The sequence below is a fragment of the Strongylocentrotus purpuratus genome, unplaced genomic scaffold (genome assembly GCF_000002235.5).
Source record: "Strongylocentrotus purpuratus isolate Spur 01 unplaced genomic scaffold, Spur_5.0 spur5_contig_822, whole genome shotgun sequence".
Taxonomy (NCBI): domain Eukaryota; kingdom Metazoa; phylum Echinodermata; class Echinoidea; order Camarodonta; family Strongylocentrotidae; genus Strongylocentrotus; species Strongylocentrotus purpuratus.
In genome coordinates this window covers 73,871-100,542 of record NW_022145527.1, presented here as the reverse complement: position 1 = coordinate 100,542, position 26,672 = coordinate 73,871, and the positions used below count along the sequence as shown (strand labels likewise).

Here is a 26,672-nt window from a genome sequence, read left to right as displayed (position 1 = left end):
ATATTATTGAGTATATTATATTTTCATAAACCGTTGTGTCAAAACTTTACATAATGAGATAATTGTTCTTGAACTGAGAAAAAGACTGAAGAGACTTTCGATAAATCACCTGACATTTCGATACCCTGTCACATGACATCCTACCTCGCTGCATTGCCAAAACGAAAATGACTGACGTTCATTTCAGTCGGCCTTGTGATCGATTTGAGTACTTACACGGAGTATTTCTAGAAGATGATACTCTTTAGTTACGATGTATTTCAAGACCTTCAGACATTTTAAATAGTTGCGTCATAAACTTGCTCGATCCATAATTTATCATGTCTCTCCATCTAGTTATTTGCCCCGCGGTTCTATGTATGATCTTCTGCGAGCATGGAACACAGAAAGATGAACGTGGATGTAACACCTGCGTGTGCAATACGGAACCAGGTAAGAGGACAATAAACTAGGTCCAATTTGATGCTTTAAAGGTACTATGTCCCATTTGCAGGCCAAAAAAATGAAAAAGTTAAATTCCAACTGCATTTGAAAGATAATACTAATCTAGAACTTCCCTAAAAAAGGTGGGGCTTGAAAATGTCTTCAAGAGGGAAAATAACGGCTATTAGTTGTCAAATCGACTTTAGGGCTATAGAGCCCAAAAGTAATAGTCTTGATTTTCAGACAATTGTACCGAATGGTCATACGTTTTATGCTGCGCAAAGATTCAATCAGTTTAATCTTGGCCATCACAAGAAGTGGGTTATTGATGTAGACAAATGCTCATGTACCCTTTACAACTCTTTCTATGTATGTTATTACCAAAGAAGAAAAAAAGCCAGTCAGTCACTCAATAGTGTCTGACAGGGAAGTCTAGCAAGTAAACGAGTTTCCTTGCATAATTTGAATATGAGGACACTGCTAACGTTTAAATTTCACAGATAGGACATACATGACATATTCATAATTCCTGCAAAGTTCTACAGCATTTGAGGTTGGCTGCAAAAGGGACATAGTACCTTTAACAGTACGCTTAAACATATCTAGGAGCGCCACTGTACAGGGGTGGATGTGCCACTCCCCGCCCACAAAATTTTGCGGTTGGCACAGGCGACCTTTTCTCGTGCTGTCGGACAAATTATTGACATTCTTTCTCCTTTTTTTCTTTCTTTTATTTGTTGATAAAATATGTGATCATCTGTTGGCAAATTTGAATACCACACCATCTCTTATGACCCCTTTTATTATTAAATTTTTGCCTGATGGAGAAAAAAAATCCTACTGTTTAAGTAATTTGGTCAGACAAACAAGCCCCAACGATAACAACAAAATAATCCAGTGATGCCCATTTTAACGTACTACTAACTTGCGTGACTTCAACAAAGAAAACTTGTGATATGTTTCAATTCGTTCGATGATGCGGGAATCATTGTATTTTACTTTTACTTATATTCATACGTTCATTTTGTCATAGCTTATACGGTTATTTATATTTTCTAAAATGGTCAATAATTATTGTATTTTTTGTAGTCTGTATAATTTCTCACCGCCTTAATAGCCTCCCCGGCCGCCCCCGTGTGTGTTTGTTTGGTGTGTTTGTTTGGTGTGAGTGCGCGTGTGCGCGGGCGTGTGTGTGTCTCTCCCTCTTGGTCAACAAATTACCCTCTCCATTTCTCACTCAGTTTTTACCTTATCTTCATGAGTGTGCTCAAGAGTGTAAATTATTAAATGTCTAAACGTAAATGTATGCCAGATAAGAACCAGGTTTTAATTTTTTTATTTTCGTTTCCTTTAGTGACTTGTCCTCCAATTATGTGTAACATGTGGTGTGAGAACGGGTTTGAACACGACGAGAACGGTTGTGATGTCTGCCGCTGCCAATCTCGTAAGTAACACACAATTATTAAAATCAATTAGATAAAAAAAAATCACAAATTTATTATGAGTCTATTGAATTGATAAACACTTTTATTCATTTGTGTTTACGGCGGTCACTTTTAGTCGTTCTAGTAAGTTGTAAGTTAATTCAGTGCCATGCTTCCATTCCAGTAGTATAGACCCCTCTAACCCCCTATTCTTTACCCCTGGGTTCCTTTTTAATCTCAAGCAAACCTTTTACGTAAATTTAGTTCAGGTCAATTTACTTCAAGCCATTTTTTATTTTAGTTAATTCCACTTTATCGTGACTCCTAAAAATTGTACCAAGAGTTAATACCTTTCTGGATCTCAGCAAACTATACATGTATAGGATAAATTAATCAAAGAAAGGGGGTTGGGCAAGAAGGCAATAGTTGTAAATCCTATTTCTATGAACTATGGAAACTCTGAGATGTCATTCATGCGACAGGGATGACTAAAACTCTTTCACTTTTTGGTGTCGTCCTTTATTGTTTTACAGCAGTGAGCTGCCCAGAAATGATGTGCATGATGTATTGTGAAAACGGGTTCCTCCGAGACGAAGATGGTTGTAGTATCTGCTCGTGTTACACTCCACCAGGTGAGATGACGGATGTAATACCATCATGATGATGATGAAGATGATGATAATGATAATGATGGTTAATGATGATGATGATGGTGATGATGATGGTGATGATGATGATGGTGATGATGATGGTGATGATGGTGACGATGATGGTGGTGATGATGATGATGATGGTGATGATGGTGATGATGGTGACGATGATGTTGATGATGATGATGATGGTGATGATGATAGAGATGATGATGGTGATGATGGTGATGATGCTGATGATGATAATTATGTTCATGATTAAGATGATGAAGATAATGATGATGCTGATAATGATGATTAAGATGATGATGGTGATGATGATGGTGATGATGCTGATAATGATGATTAAGATGATGAAGGTGATGATGATGGTGATGATGATGATGATGGTGATGATGATGGTGACGATGATGGTGATGATGTTGATGAAAATGATGATAATTATGTTGATGATTAAGATGATGAAGATAATGATGACGAAGATGATAATTATGTTGATGATTAAGATGATGATGATGATGGTGTTGATATTTATGATGATGAGGATAATTATAACGCTGATCATGATGATGATGATAATGATGATGCTGATAATGATGGTGATGAAGATGATGAAAATGATGATGATGATAATGATGATGAAGATGATGATGATAATAATTATGTTGATGATTATGATGATAGGCCCAATAATGAGGATTATCATTATTCAAATCTTTTGTATGGGGCTATAAAAATCAGATGTGCAGGTTCATCCAATAAAGTCTAAATTAACACATCTTCTGAAACAAGTAACTTTTGAGGTGTTCTAGATTGTCAGATCAACCATTCTTCAATTTTCACTTCTGTAGTTTTACATCCGGGATCTTGCCCCGTGAACCTACTTCCCCAGGGCAGTGCGGGAATATGCATCCAGGGCTGTGCTGACGACGGATCGTGCTCAGCCAATCAAAAATGCTGTTCTAACGGATGCGGTCACGTGTGCATGGATGCCGTTGTAGAACCAGGTACAAACTAGAGCATCGTTTCACGAACCTGTCTCAAGTACAAGTTCACCGTCATCCCATTGAAACCGTACTTGTTAAATCTACTACACGCACTTCAATGGCTTGTCGGCGCACTTGTATTAGACGATTTTTGTGAAACGCTGCCCAGTTTACTAGAATATTGAAATCTCATCCATCCATCAGTTACCGCATGGTTGCAATATAAGACCCATTAGGCTGTGAGAGTAATCACCGACATATCAACAGCTTTTATATCGTACGATTCTATCCTACCTGCATTCTTAAAATTGTAACAGCTGAATTTAATATTTATTACGAGGCACCCAGGAAAGAAATAGCTATACAGTATTTGTATATTTCATTTACTGGACCGAAAGGTGTCCTAAGTTAAATTCAGAAGAGTTCTACATTGTCTAAAATTATTACTAACCATTGATATGATGGTATAGGTTATAATATAAAGAAGTTTTGCGATTTGTTATCGTGTTGGCTTTAAGATTTAGGAATGTACACAGTCAAGCAAATGACTTTGGACATCATAATTATATTTTAAATATCTGTAATGGTATATATAGCTAATTCATTGCGTTGTGACGATTTACATTCACCTAAAATGTAATTGAATAGTAATAATATATTACTAATATCACTAATAATGGTCCGTTTTCACACAAACTTTTAGATTATCTTTAATTGTACATCTAGCATTGACGTCACTGCCTTAGCACCATTTTCTCTCATCTGAACAATGTTACTAATTCCCTTTAAAAGGCCTTTTGTTGATTGTTTGAAAGTAATAACTATAAAATGATAAAATGAAAAAATGAAAATCTTCTGACAACTCCCGTTCTTCCCGACCTTGCTTTAACAAGTCTCACATCTACCCCTTTCAGTTAAAGCTGGTACTTGCCCCGTGGTGCGCGATGGCGTGTTTGGTACGTGTGTTAACATGTGCGGACATGATGGTAATTGTGATGGGGACAACAAATGCTGTTCCAACGGATGTGGACTATCTTGCGTTGAACCAGGTGAGCATCCATTTAATTGTGAGCTGACCCCTGTATTCATGGATGATAATAATTCATGGAGCATACTCAAAATTAATACTGGGCCGTGCTTGGGGTCGGAATCAGTGGTATAGCACGGGTCTAGCAATTAACCATTGGCAGGGGGAGCACTGCATCATGGGAGAGGGAGGGGGCACGGTGAATCTAATGCGAAGGCAACCGATTTTTAGTGTAGGGCGCCCGAGGGGTGGGATCACGATTTTTTTTTCCACACTTTTCCCCTCTGTTCTCTTTTTTTTTTCCTGTTCCTTTTTTCAATCATCCGATAGGACGGGGAATGGGGGTCTTGGATATATACTATTGTGCTGCTGAGTAACCATAGTCTACGACATTATCTACATTTCTTGCAAGCATTACAATACTTAATTTATTTGCCCTTTTTACGTTTTGGTGTGCTCCTCCGACCCTATCGACGGCTTGCATTCGACGTCTTTGAAGTAAGTTTACAATTAATCTTCGCATTTTGTCTCTTTCGGAGATGACATATTTGTAATGGTTTACTTGCTTGCATTACATGAATAAAACAATAGTAGATACAAATTACATACGGCCGATCGTAAAGGAAACGTGTTCAATACAAGTGTTTATTCTTCTTAGGACCCTCACCGAAACCGGGGATGTGCCCGAACCAAACGAACTCGGATTCTCTCGGAATCTGCGTCAACGAGTGCGAGCATGACCACGGTTGTACGGAAGATAAGAAGTGTTGCCATAACGGTTGCGGCATGACCTGTAACGCCCCGGTTCCTGGTAGGCTTTTTGTTTGGACATAAATGAATTTGAATTCTGAGTAGATTAACAAATCATACCATAAACTCGCAGCTTTTCACATGTTTTAATTTTGTTGATTACCTATGACCTAGACATTATATATCCTCTCATTCGATGACTATTACAACACAAAGTTACTTTCCTTTAAATGAAATTAAATAGTCATCCGCTAACCGATCATCGTTCAATTCAAATGTAATGAATTTCTTTATTAAACAATCGTTACATAATGTTTTCTTTGCCAGTTTCGTGCACTATAAGCCTACATTATAATTTATCTTTTTCCTCATATTTTTTTGTAGCTATGTATAAACTTCCGCAAGTATTTTTATGAATCGCTTCCGTCAATGTTCCATGTATCTAGACGCATTTTCTATTCCTGTCTCCCTGATTGCTATTTCATGCCCAAATATGATAATTTTAGCCATTAAAAAGAACAACATTTTTGCCCTTCTCTGCAGTCACCAAGGCGGGAGAGTGTCCGGCGGTCCTCTTTAACACAATAGGACTCTGCGTGGAAGACTGCAACAACGATGCTGGTTGCCCTGGTCATTTCAAATGCTGCAGTAATGGGTGTGGTCACGTCTGCATCGACCCATCCCCAGGTATATTTTCTCATTTTTTTTTTGAAATTTTATTTAATGGGGGGGGGGGGGATTGGTAATGGTGTGGTATTAGTATTGGTATTCATATTCGCATTGGTATTGGTATTAATTATGTTAACATTGGAACTAGTTTTAGTGTCGGAATATATGTACACTGTTGGTTTTGGTATTGGTCATGGCTGGTATTGGTATTGGTATTGGTATTGGAATTGGTATTGGTATTGGTATTGGTATTGGCATTGTAATTGGCATTGGTATTGGTATTGGTATTGGTATTAGTATTAGTATTGGTATTGGCATTTTTATTGGTATTGGCATTTGTATTGATATTGGCAATGATATTATGATTAGTATTGGAATTGGTATTGGCATTGGTATTGGTATTGGTTTATAAACATCGGGATTGGAAGCGGTATTGGCCATGGTATTAATATTAGTATTGGTATTGGTATACGATGCCAATGCAGTTGGTAGTTATTTGGAAATAAAATTAGCAATGGTATTGGCACCGGTGCTGTAATTAGCGTTGGTATAACTGGTAATAAACATGATTGCAAAAGCCGCTGCACTTTTCATCGCACGATCTTCATTCAACAAAATGTAATTTCCCTGTTCATTTCACAGACGTTTCTCCACTTCGTGCTTCATCACAGGCTCCACAGAAATTTTTCGCTGCTCCCTTCCAAGTTCTACTCATAGCGTGTATGGCCCTTCTTTCGATGAGAATTTAAGCCGAACAGCAAATTCTTTGTACTATAATGATGACACGTATTGGCGGTATGCACACTGATTTATTGTGAGATGTATTTGACAATCTCCTGTACGTTGAGTCCATGTCCATGAAGGTCTCATTTGTCATAGTTTTCTCCAGACCACTGAACGACATGCTGAGGTAATACCCACGGTCTGCATTTTACCCCTTTTTCTAATGTAGTCATCTCCATTCTCATTTTCCTACTCATATATGGAAATATTCTAGAGGATGTATGGAGTATCTTTATACGAAAAATATTGTTTTTTATATATTCAGTAATATTTGTATTTTAATCTATATTTCCGTTCAACTCTGGTTGTTGAATTAATATCCTCCATTATTATATGAGATTGAATGAACAGAGGGGAAGTTTTGTCTTCCTTATATATTTTTACCAAATAAAAGAATAAGTGTTCGAGACTGTGAGAGAGTAGATCATTACATAATCTTGAATTTTACAATGTTGATGTATAAAACGTATATTGTAAGCATGATATACTTTTTAGCACTTATTGATGACATCTTTATATCTTCATTTTATGTTGATGTTAATAAATATTTGCTTTTCAACTAGTCAGTGCAACCAATCAGCTGATCCAAAAACAAACTCGAAATGGACCTGAAAGGCTGAAATCATGTCGTCGTCGTATGAAACCGTTGGAAATAATTTAAGCTTTTATATTACAATGTGTATACGTATAGATATTATCACATTTGATTTGAAAAAAAGAAAATTACCGTAATAAATAACCTATTTAAATTTTTATCAAATCGAATATTAAACACATTTTGGTTGAATATCCTATACCATAAAATATGAGAGGGGAGATGTCGACCACTTATACACTCAATAGACATTATCGTATACATAATAAAACGAGAGAACGACTGTTCTAGTGCAGCGCTTGTACAGTACTTGCATAGCGGCAATTATTTCATTCCGGATGGATAACCGATAAGAATGATGTCGAAAGAATTCTCCATTAATTTTTAAAGAAGATTGTATTGTGACGTAAGTACTTGCATTTAAGTGCAAATGCCAAGGGGCGAAATGGAAGACTTGAAGCAAAAATGGGGATGAACGTTATTCATAATCAAAATAAAATCAATAATTGGGTTAGGTGTTCATTTCATTCAATCGCTTAGGATGAATAATAATGAAAGAAAAAATAATACAACCACAGTCTTCGCCTCTGTTATCATCGGGAGATTATAGAGTCTTATGGAGATTACTTTAAAATGTCAGGTCGGCATTATAATCACATTTTTAGAAAGTACAACTTTCTCATAAATGATTCAACCGTATTTTATAAATTATAAGCAGTTCTATGAACAAATTATATATTTTTGCACTTTTTAATAACATTACATTTTGATTCGCCATGTTTGTGATTCTTTTTCATTAAATTATATTGTATTACTTTTGACTGATATTTCCTATTTGAAGTGGATAAGAGTTTTGAATTAACGTCAATATACTCTTGCTTTTCATTATTTATTAGGTCACTAGTTCCAACTGTTTCCAAGTAACTGGTTCAAACTTGTTCTAACTGGGAGAAGGATTCTCATGCCTTTTTTTTTATCAATCAGTAATTTTGAACGATTTGGATGTCACAAAATATCGTACTGTAACGTAATCTTTGTTATCGAAAGCTTTCGTTGCTAACTTTGGAACGTTTCATATCAGACTTATCTGTGTATAGCTAACTAAAAGACATATTTACTAGTTTCTCGTACCCTCCTCAATCCTCTTTTGTTATTTGATATTTTCTTTGTGAAAGGAAAACCAGTAATAATGTGAGGTCATGTAATAACAAAGATAATTGAAATAGAGTTATTCCATCTTAGTACAGTTACAAATTAAATGCAATTCATGAATAGGCATATGTGTCAAAATTTACCTACTTCGAATTTGTTTATTCAAGAAAAATATCAAGGATATAATATAAAATCCCTCCTCCTTATTTTCGAAATCATGTGAAAAACTAAAGAGTAAATTTTACTTGTCCCAACCCCTCACGAGTCTTGAATGGACTTTTATATATCGACTAAAAAATAAAGCTATAAAAATAGTAAATAGTCCGTTTGGTTAGGTTGAATTTAAAGGTGGAGACGATGTCCCAAATTATAGATTCTGTCGATCGGAACGCTCAGTTTGGTATATTGATGCTATAATTGATATTATTGATTTACATGTCAAAAATTCGGGGAGAGATGAAAGAGAGAAAACGCTCTCTGCGTATCGATGACGTCAATGTCTTTTGAAGCACTTCTTTGTATATCTAGTTTGTCGATAACTCATTATCGCATAGTGTGGGATATTAATGAAAAGTGTGGTATGTCATAGATTGAGATATAGAATACAAGTGACAGAGAGAGAGAGAGAAATTGGAGATGTATTGCAGAGAAGTTGGGAGTGGGAGAGAGGAAGAGAGAGACAGAGAGATAAACAGAGAGATAAAGAGTTAGAGACCGGCCGGGGCAGAAAGAGACACTAGGAGAGAGAGAGGGAGAGAAAGATAGAGAGAAAGATAGAGAAAGATAGAGAGAAAGAGAGAGAGAGAGAGAGGGGGGGGGAAAGAGATATACAGAACAACTAGAAACTGATTGTAATTTTCCGTAAAATGGTAATAATTACAATGAATTGAAATTGGAAATTGGCATTTGTTATAAAAAAAATATAAGAAAGGAATAAAGATTTGAAGAAAAAAAAAATGATTAAGGATAAATTTGAATAACAAAAGTTATAAATACGAGAGTGCAAGCCAAAGGAGAAAACGGGGAATTTTTAGAAGCAAAAACAAAACAAAAAATCCAAGTGACAGTCTTGAGAAAGTTAGGAACTAACTAATTCTCCTAAAAAAAGACAGGCAAATCAAATATTACGTTTTAAAAAGGTGACAAAGAAAAGAACTTTACAGGAAACGGTGGTCAAGGTGGTGTTATTTACCGGTAAAAAGAAAGAATAACAACAACAAAAACAGAAAAAAGAACATTAAACTTAGGATCTCTATGGATGACACACAGAGACGTCGACTAGAAAGAAGTTATTTAAAGTCGGCTTAAGTCCCCTGCATTTAAAACATTTCGCTGATTTCGTTCCGCCACTACATCGAAGTCCAACAACAATGCATATCCATCAGTGTCGAAGTGGCAGACAATCCGTGATATCGATCACTGGTTCGATCAATCGCGGGAGCGTGTAGTCGTTAACGTCTGCTATTGTTACTTCTCCAATTGGAAGAACTTACAAGAGCCAAGCGAAAGAAAGACACGATAGAACAAAGGTTGAATGATTTCTTTGGTCGATTTTCTCTTTCTTCGAAGTGATATTCACCGAGGTCAACTTGACAGTTTTCGGGGTCATTTGTTAACATTGTAAAGCGTGCTTGTGCTGACATAATGTGAACTTCAAGTTGGAGATACACAAGCACTGTCAGATGAATTGAATCAGCACTTGGGGAACTTTATAGAGATTTCATGGATCTGATGGACGTAACAAATATTTTTAAAATTTCACTGAGAAGGAAGGCATACGATTTTGCGTTGTTTTTCAAAGCCTCTCATATCATTTCATGGTAATTCAGACAAATAATAACACTAACAATAACAAGAATAATAATGATAATAATGATAACGATAATGATGATATAATCATAAATAACTATGAATAGGTAGTTATGAGCTTTCACAACAATGTGCTGTTGAATAGTTGGGCTACAAAACCTGTATTAACCTTCGTAAATGTCATATGTATAAAGCATGATAAATCAATGATTAAACCTTTAAATTTACCTTTCTATATCTCATTCGATTTGCAAAACTATAACTCCACGTCCCTCTCTCTCGTTCCATTTCAGCACCCCTCCTCTTTTATTTTATCCCCTCTCCCTTTCCCTTCGCCCTCTGCTCCGCTCTTTATCTCAAAATCGTCAATTCCATTTCAAAAAAATGTCGTAGTTCCCAAAACTATTCTGGAGAGAGACCCAATCCAAAGGGTTCTGTATCCACAGATGTGATACACGAATATCACAAATAGATTGACACTGAAGATGATTTCTTGCTAATTTTCGTACTTTAATCAAAACACTGACAAAAAATGACAATTGCAATGTTGACTCATTATTAAACTAATTTTAGGAAGTAATTGTTCTGACAGTAAATGTTGATTAACTCCAGATTTGGGGAACACATCAATCCCAGCAACAAGATCTGCATCAATTTCATAATAGTTAAAACAAATTAGTATGACTCATTTCCCTTTCTTTTAAGTACTTATGACCATCATGTAAATCTGTTATCTCTACTTATGACCATCATGTAAAGTTGTTATCTCTTCAAGTTGCAGATTTCTGTTTATGTGAAGGTTTAATTGATTTGGAAACATTCTAAACATTGTGCCAAAATGTTTTACACCGTAAAAAGATAAATAAAGCCGAATAAAAAGGATAAGTTAGGAATTCCTGTTTATGTGAAGGGATCATTGATTTGGAAACATTCTAAACATTGTGCCAAAACGTTTTGCACCATGACAAGATTAATAAAGTCAGTTTCAAAAAAATGAAGAACAAAAATAAACGTTGCCTTTATTTCTTAATGACATACCATGATATTTATACTGTTGGTTTGCAGATCTATATGACTTTAATCATTCTGGAAGAAATGCAATGAGTTATTCCTTGTTATTATGATATAAAAGTTTGATCTTGGGTTATTTCTTAGTTTTCTTTTCCAAAAGGTTTTTAAAGGTTTAGGAAAAATTGTTCCTTTCTCATTTTAAGATCTATTTATATCATAAATATCGAAAGAAAGATAATGCATTGCTTTACCTGGTCACCCAAAATTACCATACCGCGGTGTTAGAAGTCATGTACAGAAAAAAAATTAATGACAATTTAAAATGGGTTCAGAGTGAAGTCTCATTTGAAATAAAAGTTCCAAAATTTAGAACAAAGCAACCATATTGCTTTGATTTCCCCAACCTGACTACCAAAGTAGACAATTCAAATTTAAGGAAGTTAATCTCATCTTCACATTATACATTCTCTACCAAGACATTTAATGAATTTTATCGGGACTTTTGCCTCTATTATTATCGCATAATTATTCCTTTCTTGGTTAAGCCCTAAAAGAACGTCACCCCACTCCAATTACAAATCAAGTCCTCATACAGTCAAAATGAGAGGGGGAAATGTCTAAAAGACAAGTTTTGTGGCAGTTCCTTCTTTGCTGAATAGGAGCCATCTGTCACATTCGTTCTTTCCTGATTGCCAAGAAAGCATGTATATGCTTGTAAGTAAACAACCACGGGACCGATGGCTGTAAATACTCACCGAGGAACTTGGTAATGATGACCAATGCCTTACCAAAGGGCACGAGCGTATTGACTCGGATTCGAACCCGGACCTCCCGGTTAGTACAAGACCACTGATCTACCACTGAGCCATCGCACCACATACCACCAGAAAACACACGTTTTTTATGTTTTTGAAAAAAATCCCAATAAATTCGCAGCAAATTCCATATCACACAAAACTGTCGCGAATGGCTAAACACATCCATTTACAATGCCGATAAACTAGTGAAATAAAAACGAGAGTTATTGCTATCTACTCAATTAGAAGATCTGTTTCCAATCGAAGATCTGTCTTCGTATTTTGAGTGCAGAATTCACCTTTCGAGCTTTTACGAATCTTAACTCCTTTCTCCCGCTCCTTTCTTTCAGCAATTCTGTTCCGCATTTTTTTCAAGACATAAAAGGCGCGCGTTCGGTTGATAACGGATTGGAATTTCTCCGTGTTCGTCAGGGTCAACCTCTGCGACAACGGAAGATGATCTGCTTTTAAAATCTGATCCGTGGTCAGTTTGCGGTCGATGAGGATGTCGCTTTCCGTTCTGGATATACCCAGGAGTTTTTTGGTTTTCTCCTTCTCACCATTCCTCATCTTATAATCGAGATCCAGCATGGCATCTGTGAAACGCGGATGCGTCCGTCCACAATAACGTCCAAACATAGATCTTTCATCATCATCATCATCGTCGTCATCGTAGTTGTCAGGTTTTTCATTAAATGGGTCAACGTCGAATGATGTTCGCAGGTCAACTTCAGACCTCGACTTTTTCTTCAAGCTGTTTCGCAGAGCTCGCTTGTACAGGACGTGGTCTTTGAGGTTATCACAGAGGCGTTTCTTGACGGACTGGTATTGCGCTTCCTTGAGTCCCTCCTTGTACTCCAGCTGCTGTCTTCTCCTGGTGAGCTCCCGCTCCTCCATGCTGTTCAAGGTTCCAGCTCGGCTCAGGATCCTGCTGCTGATCTGCTGGAGGGACTGGTATCGGTCGTTCCCGCTCGGGAAGTTACTCGTAAGACGACGTGATGATGACATGGTGTGCTACGATGAGTTCTATGAAGGGCGTGCTAGTAATATTGCGTTTATCAGAAACTTTGTAGAATCTAGATTGAAAAAATAAAGTCATATAATATTATGGTTTCGGGATTTAAAGGGGACGGCGTCTGTAAAATCTTGAATACCAATGGTAAGTAACTTTATAACGTTATGTGGATTAACTAATTTTAACTATTATTACGATGAAAAATATATAATAAAAATAACTCTGTATTTTGTTAACTTAAAAAAAGCGAAGCTCTTCGACCAGCATCTCAAGCCCTGACTAAATTTGATTAAGGATTGATTCAAATTAATTTTCAAAGAAATAGCATGTCTTCACAGGGGATATTACATTTATTTGATCTGGGAGATTTAAAGAAAAGAAAGAAAGAAAAAAAAAATCAAAAATTAAATTGGAGATAAGATTTGAAAAAGGTGTGAAATAGGGTGACAATATTTGAGACGCCCCTTTGGATATAAGCTTAAATCGTAAAATATTCAGTCCAAAAAATATATTGGAAAACAATTGTACAGTAACTGGTTAGTTTAAGAGCGATATGCCTAATTTGAAAGTCAGTATAATTTTGCTCTTACCAAGAGTAGATTTTTATCGAAAGTGAAAGCTCAATCGAAATGATGATTATATCAGTTCATCAAGCACTTATGAGATGCAACTTCTCAATGTTTATAGATAATATACCTAAATTTTAACCCATGATCTATTACAACGAACAATGTTGAAATAATTTTGTTAATGAAATTTTGCTAGAGACACCAACTTACCTCCTCAATGCAAATTAAATCATGGTCACCATCTGTATTTTGTAGTTTGTAATTCAAATCATTGAATATTGACGAACATAGTCCAAAAAACATCCAAATAATACAATCCATCAATGTTTTATTAAAAACATGGCAGCAGAAGCAAATTTAACATTGGCGTATCAGAAGAAACAGGCGGCTGCCATAAATTGCCCGAGTTGTGAATTAATTTTGAGCTCGTGTGCCCATGCCCCACACAAATCTTAATTCATCAGCTGCATTGAAAGATGTTTGTCCCCGTTACGTGGTGCAGACGACAATGATTGCTTTCGATTTCGATCGCATTATCGATCGGAAACGAAGTAAGAACTTGGCTCGTCTGATTTGTTGACGGTCGGTGAAACATTTGATTGGTTGCTCGAATCAATGGGGTAGCATGACCAAATGTTTTGTGTTTGTGTAGGGGATGGGCGGGGCCCGTGGGTGCGTGTGTGCGTGCGGGTATGTGTGTATATTATGTCTAGATGAATGCGATTGGGGAGTAAATCAGGATTCATCTAAGTAAAATGAGAACTCTGGAGAAACAAAACCACAAATATTTAAAGCCAAGACCTGTTTAGATTGTTACACCAGTAGGCCAACGATTATGATAAATTCAATTGCACTAAAGTAAAGACACCAAACATACTTGGGTGATTGTTCAATTTATTAATGAAGTTATAATATATAATAAGAAGTTAAAAGCTAGACTAATAATGTCCAGTCCAGGGAATATATATAGGTATATCCAATGTGGTATGTAAAACGTTTTAAATAAAATTATTCTGATATTATTGAGGCCATACATTTCCATGGAAAGAAAATAAACCGAACAAAATTAACGTTTCATTCAACGACTGATAAAATGTGTAACACAAAAAGCTGTTTGCCTTTTTACAATGCCAATGTAAATTATTACTGACTGCAAAGTAAGAACACCCCCATCCCTCCCTTCCTATCCCATTTGCCTGTGTTTAGGCACCTGGATCATTATGTTGGCTTATTGTGTGCTTATATGTAAGTCATAAATGAGTTGGTTCTTAAGGCGCTGTACAGTTTTATAATATAAAGTAATATAGATGTATAATGAAGAGTTGATAAAAATGCGGTATACAGGGGTGGGGTAAATATACAAGCACACAAAAATACTTCAATCACATCGACCTCGCATCCTAACATGCCTAAACAAAATTTAACCTTCTCATTCTTAGTATGACAGTTTGAAGAATATTATAGTAGAAATGACCCCCTCCCCCCGCCCCCCTGGACAGGATCGATCTGATTAGAAATCTATGTATTGGATTATGAATAGAAAAAGCTAAACTTTATTTTGATCATACTTCATAATGTCTGTAGTCCCATATACCAATTTTGTGTGTGCAGTGTGGGTTCTTAGCACGATAGAGACAATTCCTTTTCATTCTGATCATTTCAAAACCGCACAGTATACATGCATTCCCAATCGACCTTTCATCAATGCTTCCACTCAGTTTCTTGTACAATTTAATCGCATGAGCAGTACTCGACCTTATTTCTACTTTATATCTAACTCTAACATCACGATCCGTAGCACACTCAGAGAAACACGTCTAATTATCACGTGATGTGATCACGTGATTAATCAATTACATCTCATCCCCATTCGGTTTCGCGCGTAGATGAAGACTCCTATGAAGATGGTTGCCAGTAAGAGAACGGTGGTACAGACGAGGGCTGATAGAAGAATGACAATCATGGACGCACCATCTAAAAAGGAAAATTGAAATAATACAAAAAATGGGTTTAAGTTTAACAGATTTCTCTGGTGCTTTGCTTGTAAACTTAATTAGGGTATACAAATAGTCAACAATACTACAATAAACAGGATACTACGTTAAATAGAATTGCAAACTAACAGAGGTTGTTACAAAAGTTAATCGCTTCGAATTCTCGGACAAGCCAAATAGTTTTTTTTTAAATCATCTCTCTCGAACACAATTTAATTGCAACAACCAACTAAAACATTAGCGTTTAATTACCGACCATGACCGGCGAAAAAAACGCTTCGTGTGTATGCAACAGGTATCAGAAAAATAAGTACCTTTCTGACGAGTCGCATCTATCTTGTACATAAATGGTCCTTGTGAAACTGTATATGGGCCAAATCCAGAGTCTCGTGTATCGCGAGCTTCTCGTACAGCACGAGAATGACTACAATTTGAGGAGCACGCTGATTGGTCTGAATCTTGACAGATGATGAGGTCACAATGAACGTAGATCTACAAGCAAAGTAATAAAATAGAAATATAAATTAATAATCATTAAGTATTGTAGGTGCGGATACACGTTTTTGTTAAAAAGAAGAATACAATTCTAACAAGCAAAAAATTATCATATTTTAAAGTGATCCTTTACCCTACAAGCAAAACAGAAGAAAAAATGTATGAGATTTTCAAGGTCTTTTTTGCGTCCTATAGTTAAGAAGGGGTCACATTATTTCATTTGGGGGAGGAGGTTGTGACCCTCCCCAAAAATAAAAGAAAGATGAAATAAACACAATCAGTGAGAAATTACAATGCATTAATCACACATGGTTTTATCTGATAAAGAAGGACGAACATTGACTTTTTTAAATGAGCATTTAAAAGTGATGTTTTCTATATTGTCACGTTGATTATCAAAATTAGATATCTTACAAGATTCTCATCCCGGGAGAAGGAGAAGGCTTTGAATGAGAAAGCCTGCAGGCCACGCGTCAACAGCGTGTAGACTTTGGTCCCATCTCCTATGGGGCACCTGTGGAAAAGGAAAAAAACATATTGCAGTATCTATTCAAGTTAAACGAATTGCGCCCGAGGCGTGATTTTGCTAACATACATGTACTTATTGCTGTATGTGACAGCGAAATAGTAAACATTTGGCTATTTGTGTTCGAATTATGTAACATTTTCTTGCTACGTTCCCATTTCAGTTGAAATAATCTAGATCATGTACGTTATCGTAATATCCATCATAATGCTTGAGAAAGGAGTGCGGGTACACCCCCCCCCCCTTTATAAAAAAAAATGATAATAATACAAATAATAATATACGAATAAAATGTTGTACAAATAAAAAAAAAAATTAAATGATAATAACAATCAGCATTCTTTTTCAAACGTCACCAATGAACAAGATCACAAGCTTACCCATCATTTATGATGTCACGGCTTACAGGGTCGGAAGGGTCACGTGATGGAGTAGCCCAGCATCGAGCATTTTGTGTCGTATCTACCACGTCTTTGATAGTGACCATTTCGGTTGCCATGTAAATCCTATCATCTATTTCAACCTACAGAGAGATTTATTTAAAATAAATACAATAAAATAAAACGAACAACATGATTCCTAGGACATTCGAAAATCAAGTAAAGAAAATTTCAATAATATATGTTCGCTCAATTTAAAATGTGGCCCACACGGCAATTGAAACGATGTCAGGTTTTAAACAAAGTTTCTGCGATCGTGCTACAACAAAAATGTAAATGACCGCTTGGACATTACCATTGTTAAAAGGTCACATGATTGAGCAGAGCGGCGATTTGTTTTCATGACCGGAGGGGTGACTAAATGCGAGGGAAATCTGTATTCGTTGGTATCACGGTGCACCACCGGAATAAAGACTTTCTAAAATATTTACCTGTACATTTTGAAGGATATTATGCGAGGGAGCGTAGCGACCGAGCGAGAAGACTTTTGCATTTGTACTAGTCAATTGTTCATTTGTGCATTTGTTCATTTTTTCGGGGGGAAGCCCCCCCCCCCAAACAAATTCAAGGGAAATAGCCCCCCCCCCCCCCGTCCATTTGGATCACCGCCTCTGCACATGAGCACGTGTTGAAAATAGAAGAAATAGTCACGAGAGTAGAAGTGAATTACGGAAAGTTAACGAGAAAAGAATAAATGATACATCGACTAATAACAATGGTGGATTCTAATATAGCGCGTGTCGTTGTAGTTACTTGTAATATAAGGACTGAGTAAAATTGGAAATCAGGATATGAAGGAGTGTCAGGTAAAACCATATAGCTCGTTAGTTATAAGCCCCAGCATGTAATACAATACTTTGAGTGAAGAGGCATTGTGGGAACGAACAGGGAACAGTTGAAAAAAAGTGGAAATGAATAAATCAATACGTAGCGCTCTAGCATATCGGGTACCCCTCCCTCACCCTCCGCCTAATCCGTGGCCATTTTAGCTCACTTTTCATGCCGATGCCTCTCAACTTCCGAAAACCCTAGTGAACCCTAGAGCGAGTAGCGTCAGCCAGGAGGCCTTTAGTAATCTGGTTTGGATTTCTTATGTTAACCTTTGTTTCCGATTAGATTTCTTTACCAATAAGGTAGCGTCCAATCAGCGGACGTGTCATCGCGTGACGTCAGCATATATTATCAATCACACACACACACACGCACACAGTAAACTATACGTAGTACGAACGACGTACGGGCTAAAACCACTGACCTCTACCATAGGTAGAGGTCAGTGGCTAAAACCTATATAATATGGAACGAAAACGAGTTTGACTGGTTCATTTTATATACAGGGAAAGTCCAATTATCTCACTTATAATTGTTAACTTAGGCCGTTCTAAATGGTCAATAAATCCAAAGTTATGAATACTTCCTGCAGAGCAGTAATTGCTAGAATCCAAAAGGTCTCGTAGCTAACGCCACTCGATCGCGCGTTCACCCCGGGTATCTAGTCTCTCTTCGTCGCCGGCTAGATTCATCTCAGCCGCTGATTGGCGTGGAAAATAGCCCGAGTCACGAGGCCTTGTGGACCCACGCTACCCCATTGCGCTTGAATTTGTGCCGTGTGTTATAAGAAACATGTATAGAGGCATGTTTCGACTATCAAATCAGAAATATTTCGTTTGTTTTCAGGATGAGAAAATCAAATGATAGCTCTAATGCCCACCTGTTGGGGGAAGATATCACCCGGGTATGCATCTTCAAACTTAACGTTGGTATACTGACGAATGCGAACCGTGAAATTCCCGTAGCCATCCTCCCTGATGTATCTGATCCACGCATGCGCCAAGTACGTCATTGCCACGTGATAGGTCCGACTCATCGAACAGTTCACCCGGATAGAGACGTCGGAGCTCCGGATATCCGAGTGAATCATGACGTTGACTTGATTGGAAAAAAGGATGACGTCATCACTCTCCTGAGATTGAAAGGAAAAATTGTGGTGCGAGGTTTATAGAAATGTCACTAGCATCGCTCGGCACATGCAGGTGAAGGCAGAAAATATGTATATCAATAATTAATATGTAAATATATATGAAGACGGTGGTAATCCTTGTCGTGAAATAGATTGATCTTTGTATATATTCTAATGTACTCACGCTAACTGTTGTGCCGCATCCATTGTAGGGCGCTGTAATAGCAACCGTATCTGCATCATACTCAGCCCCTCGGCAGAGAGAATTCTTGAATGAAACCCTATCCTGACTTGAGATCCCTAGCCTTGCCTTGTCCAGGTATACGGTCATTGAAGAGTCCTCACACACCAGTCTGGAGTCTGTGACGATGATGATAGTGATGATGACGATGATGAAACAACAACGACGACTAAAACAACATCAAAGACTGGTAACAATGATGATGACGACGACGATCGTGATGTTACAATAAAAGTAGTAGTAGTAGTAGTAGTACTACGTACTAATAATGATGATAATAACAAGAGGATGATCTTTGAAATGCGAAACAGAATTTGAAATAGGGTTTTGGGCAGTCTGTAGTTACTTTATCTGCCCATCAAGAATTATCTAAAGCCTAATAATAATGCTCATTTTATGATCACCAATAGGGTGATCAACCTATCGAATCCAAGAAGACATTCATGCATCTCACATTTCAAATCAGCTACTTCGCTTGCTTTACAAGATAAAGGGGCTGGAATACATGTTTCTGTTTTTTCATCTGTCTCGCACAATACTCACCCTGCTGACATTCTCCAAAGTGGACATCGTCGATGCCGATGATGTTCAGCCTTGGATCGCCAACGACCGCCTTGATGAGAACGTGTCCGATTCCCGCAGCCCTCACCTCGATCTCCGCGCCGACCCACTCGTCGGGTTGGCTGCCGTAGGCGGACCATAGCGTGGTCAGTTTGGTCTCACCAGTGGACTGACCATTCGGGGAGGACCTGGTCTCGCCTTGTTGGAAGAAGACCGTGAGAGAGCCATTAGTGACATCATGCATGTAGTACCAGAATCGAAAGCATTTAGGTGCCGGCCCAGAGACGTTGACTGGCGGGCTGATGAGGGATGCCAAGTTCCCGGGCGAATTGGCCGGACTGCTCGTGTTAAGTAGCATGTATTGACCAGCTAAAAAAGAAGAAGAAACAAACATACCTCGATTAATAAAGATAAAGAGCGATAAAAGGCAAATAATAATGACTATGAAATGAGTTGGTAGTGTCTAACCAGAGTAGCCACATCACAACAAATACAGCTTTCCATGTGGCCCTGTAATTTGTATTACCCCCAACAATTACCAGATGCTCATTTAAACATGGGTGGAGAGTGGCAAATGTGGTCTAATGTAATTGCGAAATGATATCGGTGGGGGACTGGGATTTGAACCCTCATTCCTCCATTTTGAGTCAAGTGAATAAACCGCTATATCACGACACCTCAACAGAAGATATCTGACGAAATAAGAAATAAAGTATTGAAAGAATTAATCATTTATAATTAAATACAGTGTTTCAATTGTATTGAAGTGCGTATATATCTATTTTATATCTAGCTGATGAAAACTTTCACTATATTTTACGGCTAAATTCGTGCCATCCATTTTTTCGCCGTCGGATCTTTGTGTTCGAAAGTTCGTGTATCACGACAATCCGACCCGACGCGAATACCCGATTAAAGGTGAAATTCAAAGAAAATCACAAATATGTCAACTAATGTATCACTAGAAACTGGTAAGCTAACAGATGGCCATCGTACAAGTTTTAGGTCAACTGCATATCGGGTGATTTATAAAAAAAATACAAATACAACCACCTCCATAGCAGCTGGGATATACGAGAGATTTGCCGGAAAAAATAACGATGTTTTAATGACGTCACTATATGGACCAACACTGCCCAAGCATACGACATCCCATAGAGAATGAACATAATTGCAAAGCTATTATTTCTCAAATTATAATGAGTTTCGTGTATATAGATGTAATGGCATGTCAAACCATTCAAAAGGGGATATGACCCGATTCTGATAACTAAAATCTTTTGCTTGTAAATACACAGGATATGGCTTAATTAACAATAAAAGAAACCAGATTTTCAAATTGAAAAAACCCCGGAATAATATTACGGACGGCATTTGTTGCCTCTTGAAACGCCGAACATACCGCGGTGTGTGCAGCTGAATATACAATGGCGTCTTATTTTGTTTACAAGCGACAGATTCCTTTATTTTTGTATCGCTGCAATTTTCATCAAAATAAAACCATGCGCGGGGTTTAGAGTGAGGCAATAGATAACCTTGTCGAATCAAAGTTTCAACTTTGCAATAATGAAAATAAAGTTAGTTTTTAAATGAATGAATATCTACTTTAAACATAATAAGCCCTATATGTTACTGTATTTGAGGGTTCGGATAATAAATGCGGCACTTCGATCATCATGTGTATATTTTAGATGTTAAACCCTTCATAACTTACTTCGGCTCTGTGTCGTGTGGTCCACAGTTGGTCCTGTTGAGTTACTTGCAGTTAGCTCTGCAGACCGTCTCGTCCAATCCAAGTCGTTTGACATAGAGTTCTTGAAATGCCATCGACATTTAATCTTTTCAAAGTCGCACTCTCCGTCGCTAGGGCCTGTAATTAGATATAACAAATCTGATCGTTGAATCCATACGTGCTATTTAACGATTGATTATAAATAAAACATCTTCCTTTCGCCCCGTGCACACGAGGCGTCATGTGCTTAAGCAAGCCTAGTTTGCATGCAGGCACAAACCCCTGCCAGTCGTTGAATATAAAAATCCCTCTATACTAAGAGACTTCTGTATGGTATGAATAATGCGACTGACATAAGGAGATTCTGCTCAAGGCTTTAGGAATTGTGGAAATGTGTCAAATATGGGTCTGTGCTAGCAGATCAAACAGACCCCGTGAATGTAAATAGCCCGTTTCCCACTAATAGATTTTTCTTTAAAAGAATTATTCATTTTACAATTACATCTTGTATGACGTCACTCTCGCCAGGTTATACCAGTCGCCAGCGCCGTCCTACGTCAGACAAACTCCTCGTATACAACGGGCTGTACATAAGAATGTCAGTCGTCCAATCGTTGCAAACTAGGCGTCATTTGGTGACATAGGACTGCATCACAGACTACTTTTTCATTAAACATAATGGCCCGAATTCACAAAGGAGGTTTGTCGACAAACCTACTTTGTAAATTCGGGCCAATATATTTGGCGCATGAGCATGTCGATGCCTAGTTTATGCGGCAACAATAATTGGAGAGCTTTGCCTACTAACGATGGCTCGTTCAGTACGAGATGCCATTTTGATTGTGTATCATTACCTGCGATAACAAGAAAACCTTAGCTGAATTCAAGTAGATTGAAATCCATTTTGCACTGTGCATACATTTTTGTACGATACCATTATATACGTCAGCTAAGACCACGCCTTCATGGAAAGTAATCACAAGGCGTATATTAGCAGGGGCGGCGATCCCGGGGGGACGGGGGGGGGGGGGACACGTCCCCCCTCAATTTGTTTAGGGGGGATCGTCCCCCCCCCCCCTGGAAATTTGAAAAGGTGCAAAACAAATTGTATAGCATATACTGAATAATGACTGCAACACACTTTTAGGCTCCTGAAGGCCCAAGAGTGCAGCATGTAGACTAATAAAATTGCCAAAAAAAATCTCGCTCGGTCGCTACGCTCCCTCGCAAAACATCCTTGTAAAAAAAATTCGCGTTTCGTCCCCCCTGGTCATTAACAGAAATCGCCGCCCCTGTATATTAGGGACTTTTAGATTTGCATAACGACAACGTGGATTGCTACGATCGACGTCCTTTTAATGCACTGCCTTGAATGGACGTCACACGTATCAGTCCACGCAAATCTAAAAGTCCCTACTGCCAAAGGCGGTTGACCCACGTACATGCCCGGCTTTGACACAGATGTGCCAACGGGCATTTTCAAAAATACCTTCGACTGTTCTCCTGCCGACAAAGATGTCCTTCGTCGATGATGTACTGACAGGGATGAGACGCACAATATCCGTCTCTCCGTCCTTCACGCTGAGAGTATCTCGACTACCGTAGGTCCAGTACAAGTCCCCTTCAGACCATGCAACGCCGCTACATGTATTGGAAAGGCTCTCGAGTGTGGTCGCATCTCCTATTCTTGGTTTCATTTCGATTGTCTTCAAATATATACTTTCACACCAGTATAATCTACTTCCTAAAGCATTCGCAAAGATAATTTAAAAACAATGAAAGAAACTCAAAGGCAATAGAAACATCTTCAACCCCCTCTTTCTTCTTCTTCTTCTGGCATGCCACTCTATTTTGGCTCAAGACGTGCTGCAAAATTAATTATACTCATAACAAAGTTTGATGGGGCGGAATGTGCTAAAGATAAATTGTTCCAAAACAGAGTGCATGTTGAAAGAAGAAAAAAGGATGCTTGGCGGATACAGGACACTAAACCTGAAAATTCATAATAATTCTATTGACCAGGTCAATTATATAAAATACCTTGGTGTTACAGTAAACTCCGAATCGAAGTGGAATGCTCACATTGTAAATGTATGCCAAAAAATTAGTAAGATGGTCAGTTTACTTGGGAGGCTAAATTCTTTTTAGAATAAATCCAGTTTGAAGCTTTCGTGCATAGCAGTTATTTCACCACAACAAAACACAGTTGAAAATGTAACAGAAATTGCAAAATCGTGCTCGAAGACTAATTTTGAAAATACGTGTTTTAGCACGTAGGTCTGTTCATGAATTTCATTACGACTCTGAGCCGCTTTAACTTTAAACTTTAAAGAGGCTTGCAGTTCCCCGATAATTTTCAAAAATTCAGAACCTCGATTATTGAGATTTTACACGTTTGAATGTTCATGTAGAATGCTAATAATATTCTTCCAACTAGGATTGTAGTCAAGTCTTAAAGTGATCGTCAGGCTTAAGATTAAAGTATCTTACCGTCTGTGTTGAAGGCTAAATCGGGTTTAAGTGAACCCGATGAGAAAACTGTCCTTTGATTCAGGCCCTCATAGGAGCTACTTCGAACAGCGGAACGCCCCTCTCCCCAGTAGAGAGTCCTGTTTTGTAAATGAAGAGCTTAATTTAAAAAGGTACTACATCCACTTTCGACCAAAATCGATTTTTAGATTAATACATAATCTGTTCAGAACCGGAGGGGCATTATAACATGTCGTTTCACACAGAGTTTAGGCCTTTTTATATAGCTCCAAACGGATGAAATTTGGATCTGAAACATGGAAATCAAAATAATGCACTTTATTTAAAAAAAAATTAAGAATATTTCGAAAGGTCAAAATTACGTTTCATTCCAGAATGTTCCAAATCCAAATTCGTGTCATTCCAAAAGGCACTATATACAGTATGGCGATTGAGAGTTTATTCACTTTGATATAGATCTACACATATACCACATTTACGATTTATGCAGATAATTATGGTGCAGTTGCCAAGTTCAGATGATCCGTTCAAAAATATTTCAACAAATAATATTTTCTTCTTTTTATATTTTGCGCAGCCATTTTGAAATGAAACTATAACAAAATTAAAAAAATACTATGACATAGAATTATTGCATTTCATGTTTTAGATTATGAGGTTGCTACAGAGGGGATCACGTTAGCTGTATGATGCTAACCATTTCCCCATTCACCTACTGAAAATCTGAGGACCAAATTCTAACCTGGTCGAGTCAGCAATGGTACAAATTTCCTATACAGTGCGTCCCAGAAAAAACGAAACCGAGAAGTATCGATGTTCTTTCATAACTTAAGCACAACTATAATTCATGAATGATACATATTTAGAAAGCTTAGAGTCTCTTCTTTCATGTGATGCTACTCAGATAATGCATATTTCACGCATGAGTGATTAAAAGCAATTTGAAGGAAGGAAACCAAAAAGACATTTGGCGGGCGGTATCTGAATTTCGAAGAAAAATTAACATTTCTAGAAAGTCGAGTTTCTGCCCTTTCATATGACATTCGTTTTCGCTGGCTGCCTGCCGTATCAATAAACGAAATTAACAAAAGACTTAACTCCGTTTCGTTGACAATCAGCCGTAGACGAGAGTCTTCATGCATGGCTGATTGTCAACGAAACGGAGTTAAGTCTTTTGTCAAATCTGCTTTTTGCTACGGCAAGCACCCAGTGAAAACGAATTCGTTTGTTAAAATTATGAAAATGTAAGCACTACTTTAAACAAACAGAACTTTGTCATTCCCGGCTCATTTTTCTTGATTGAGGTATCATATGAAAGAGCAGAAAATAAACTTTCTAGAAATATGAATTTTTCTTTGAAATTCAGATACCGCCCGCCAAATTACTTTTTGGTTTCCTTCCTTCAAATTGCTTTTAATCACTCATGCGTGAAATATGCATCACGTGAGTAGCATCAACTGAAAGAGGAGACTCTAAGCTTTCCAAATATGTATCATTCATTTATTATGGTTGTGATTAAGTTATGATAAAACATCGATACTTCTCGGTTTCGTTTTTTCTGGGACGCACTGTATATGCGTGATCTGAGCAAGCTTGCCCTACGAACGTTTGACGATATTTCGTTTTAGTTTGTTTTTTTAATTAACAGCCGGATTTATTTAATTTAATTTAAAAAAAAAAATTCAATTTCTCTTGCTTCAATTGTTTAATTCTTGTGCATTAGAGGGGTGGTTGAGTTCTGTTTTCAGACAGCAATTTTTTGTTCATTCTTCTTCTTTTTCTCCTTATTCATCATTCCACACATGAAAGACTGGTGACCATACCTTGTAATCCTGTCTAATGTAATTCCGTTGATAGTCGTACCAGAGTACCTAGATGTGGCTATAATTTGAGTCCTTTCTCGTCCATCGTACGTGGCCCTCTGGATTGTCCCCGTGCTTAGCCTTGTGTCGACCCAAAATATTAAGTTCTCGTTTCCGTCAATTGCGATTGCTGCAGGGCCTTTGGGGAAAATGAAATATAGCATTTAAAGCATATAGAAAATCCTCTTTTACTAGTTAGTGAAGGACGTAATTCAATGCATTACCATTTTGGCCGGTGTAGACATACCCGAAGACGAAAATCTGTTATATTCTTATAAAGAACGAGCAGAGATGTAGCTCATACGACATGCATCCCCCTCAAAACAACAACAACAACAAAAGCGGCAGCAGCAGCAGATGCAGCAAAAAAAAAGATGAACAAGGATATCTGTGCAATTACTCACTAAATATACACGTAATGACCAAACCCTTCGAATGAACCGTAAATATAGGCCTATAGAGCGTATACCTACTCTTCAAAGGCATGGTATATGACCTACTTTTGACCTTTGAATGTGAAATTCAAATTAATCCCAAGAATTAGGATTATCAAACTTGTACTATGTCCCTTTTGCAGCCAACCTCAAATTCTGTAGAACTTTGCAGGAATTATGAATATGTCATGTATGTCCTATTTGTAAAATTTAAATGTGAGCAGTGTCCTAATATTCAAATTATGCAAGGAAACCTGTTTACTTGCTAGACTTCACT

The 26,672-nt window shown here is 37.5% G+C and overlaps 2 protein-coding genes across 3 annotated transcripts in view; one reads left to right on the top strand and one right to left on the bottom strand.

The window, feature by feature from the left end:
- The window catches only part of LOC590178 (prestalk protein), a 32,529-nt gene extending 23,944 nt beyond the window's left edge, over window positions 1-8,585 (top strand). Inside the window, exons 25-32 of one of the 2 annotated variants that reach the window (XM_030981659.1) lie at window positions 337-432; window positions 1,778-1,867; window positions 2,384-2,479; window positions 3,349-3,504; window positions 4,398-4,532; window positions 5,169-5,321; window positions 5,804-5,947; window positions 6,572-8,585. In XM_030981659.1, the coding sequence (XP_030837519.1) occupies window positions 337-432; window positions 1,778-1,867; window positions 2,384-2,479; window positions 3,349-3,504; window positions 4,398-4,532; window positions 5,169-5,321; window positions 5,804-5,947; window positions 6,572-6,678 (977 nt within the window). In that variant the 3' untranslated portion in view covers window positions 6,679-8,585. Of the gene's footprint in view, window positions 1-336; window positions 433-1,777; window positions 1,868-2,380; window positions 2,480-3,348; window positions 3,505-4,397; window positions 4,533-5,168; window positions 5,322-5,803; window positions 5,948-6,571 lie in introns of both variants that reach the window. The other variant, XM_030981655.1, reaches the window with a different exon arrangement.
- Window positions 8,586-14,377: 5,792 nt separating this feature from the next.
- On the bottom strand, window positions 14,378-23,306 carry LOC754087 (ZP domain-containing protein). The gene is made up of 9 exons (XM_030981852.1): window positions 23,099-23,306; window positions 21,592-21,747; window positions 19,860-20,246; window positions 19,260-19,435; window positions 18,827-19,078; window positions 17,056-17,198; window positions 16,564-16,663; window positions 15,969-16,146; window positions 14,378-15,634 (listed from the first exon to the last, which is right to left on the bottom strand). The coding sequence occupies exons 1-9, from the start codon at window positions 23,304-23,306 to the stop codon at window positions 15,510-15,512; spliced, it is 1,725 nt and encodes a 574-aa protein (XP_030837712.1). The 3' UTR covers window positions 14,378-15,509.
- Window positions 23,307-26,672: the final 3,366 nt, after the last annotated feature.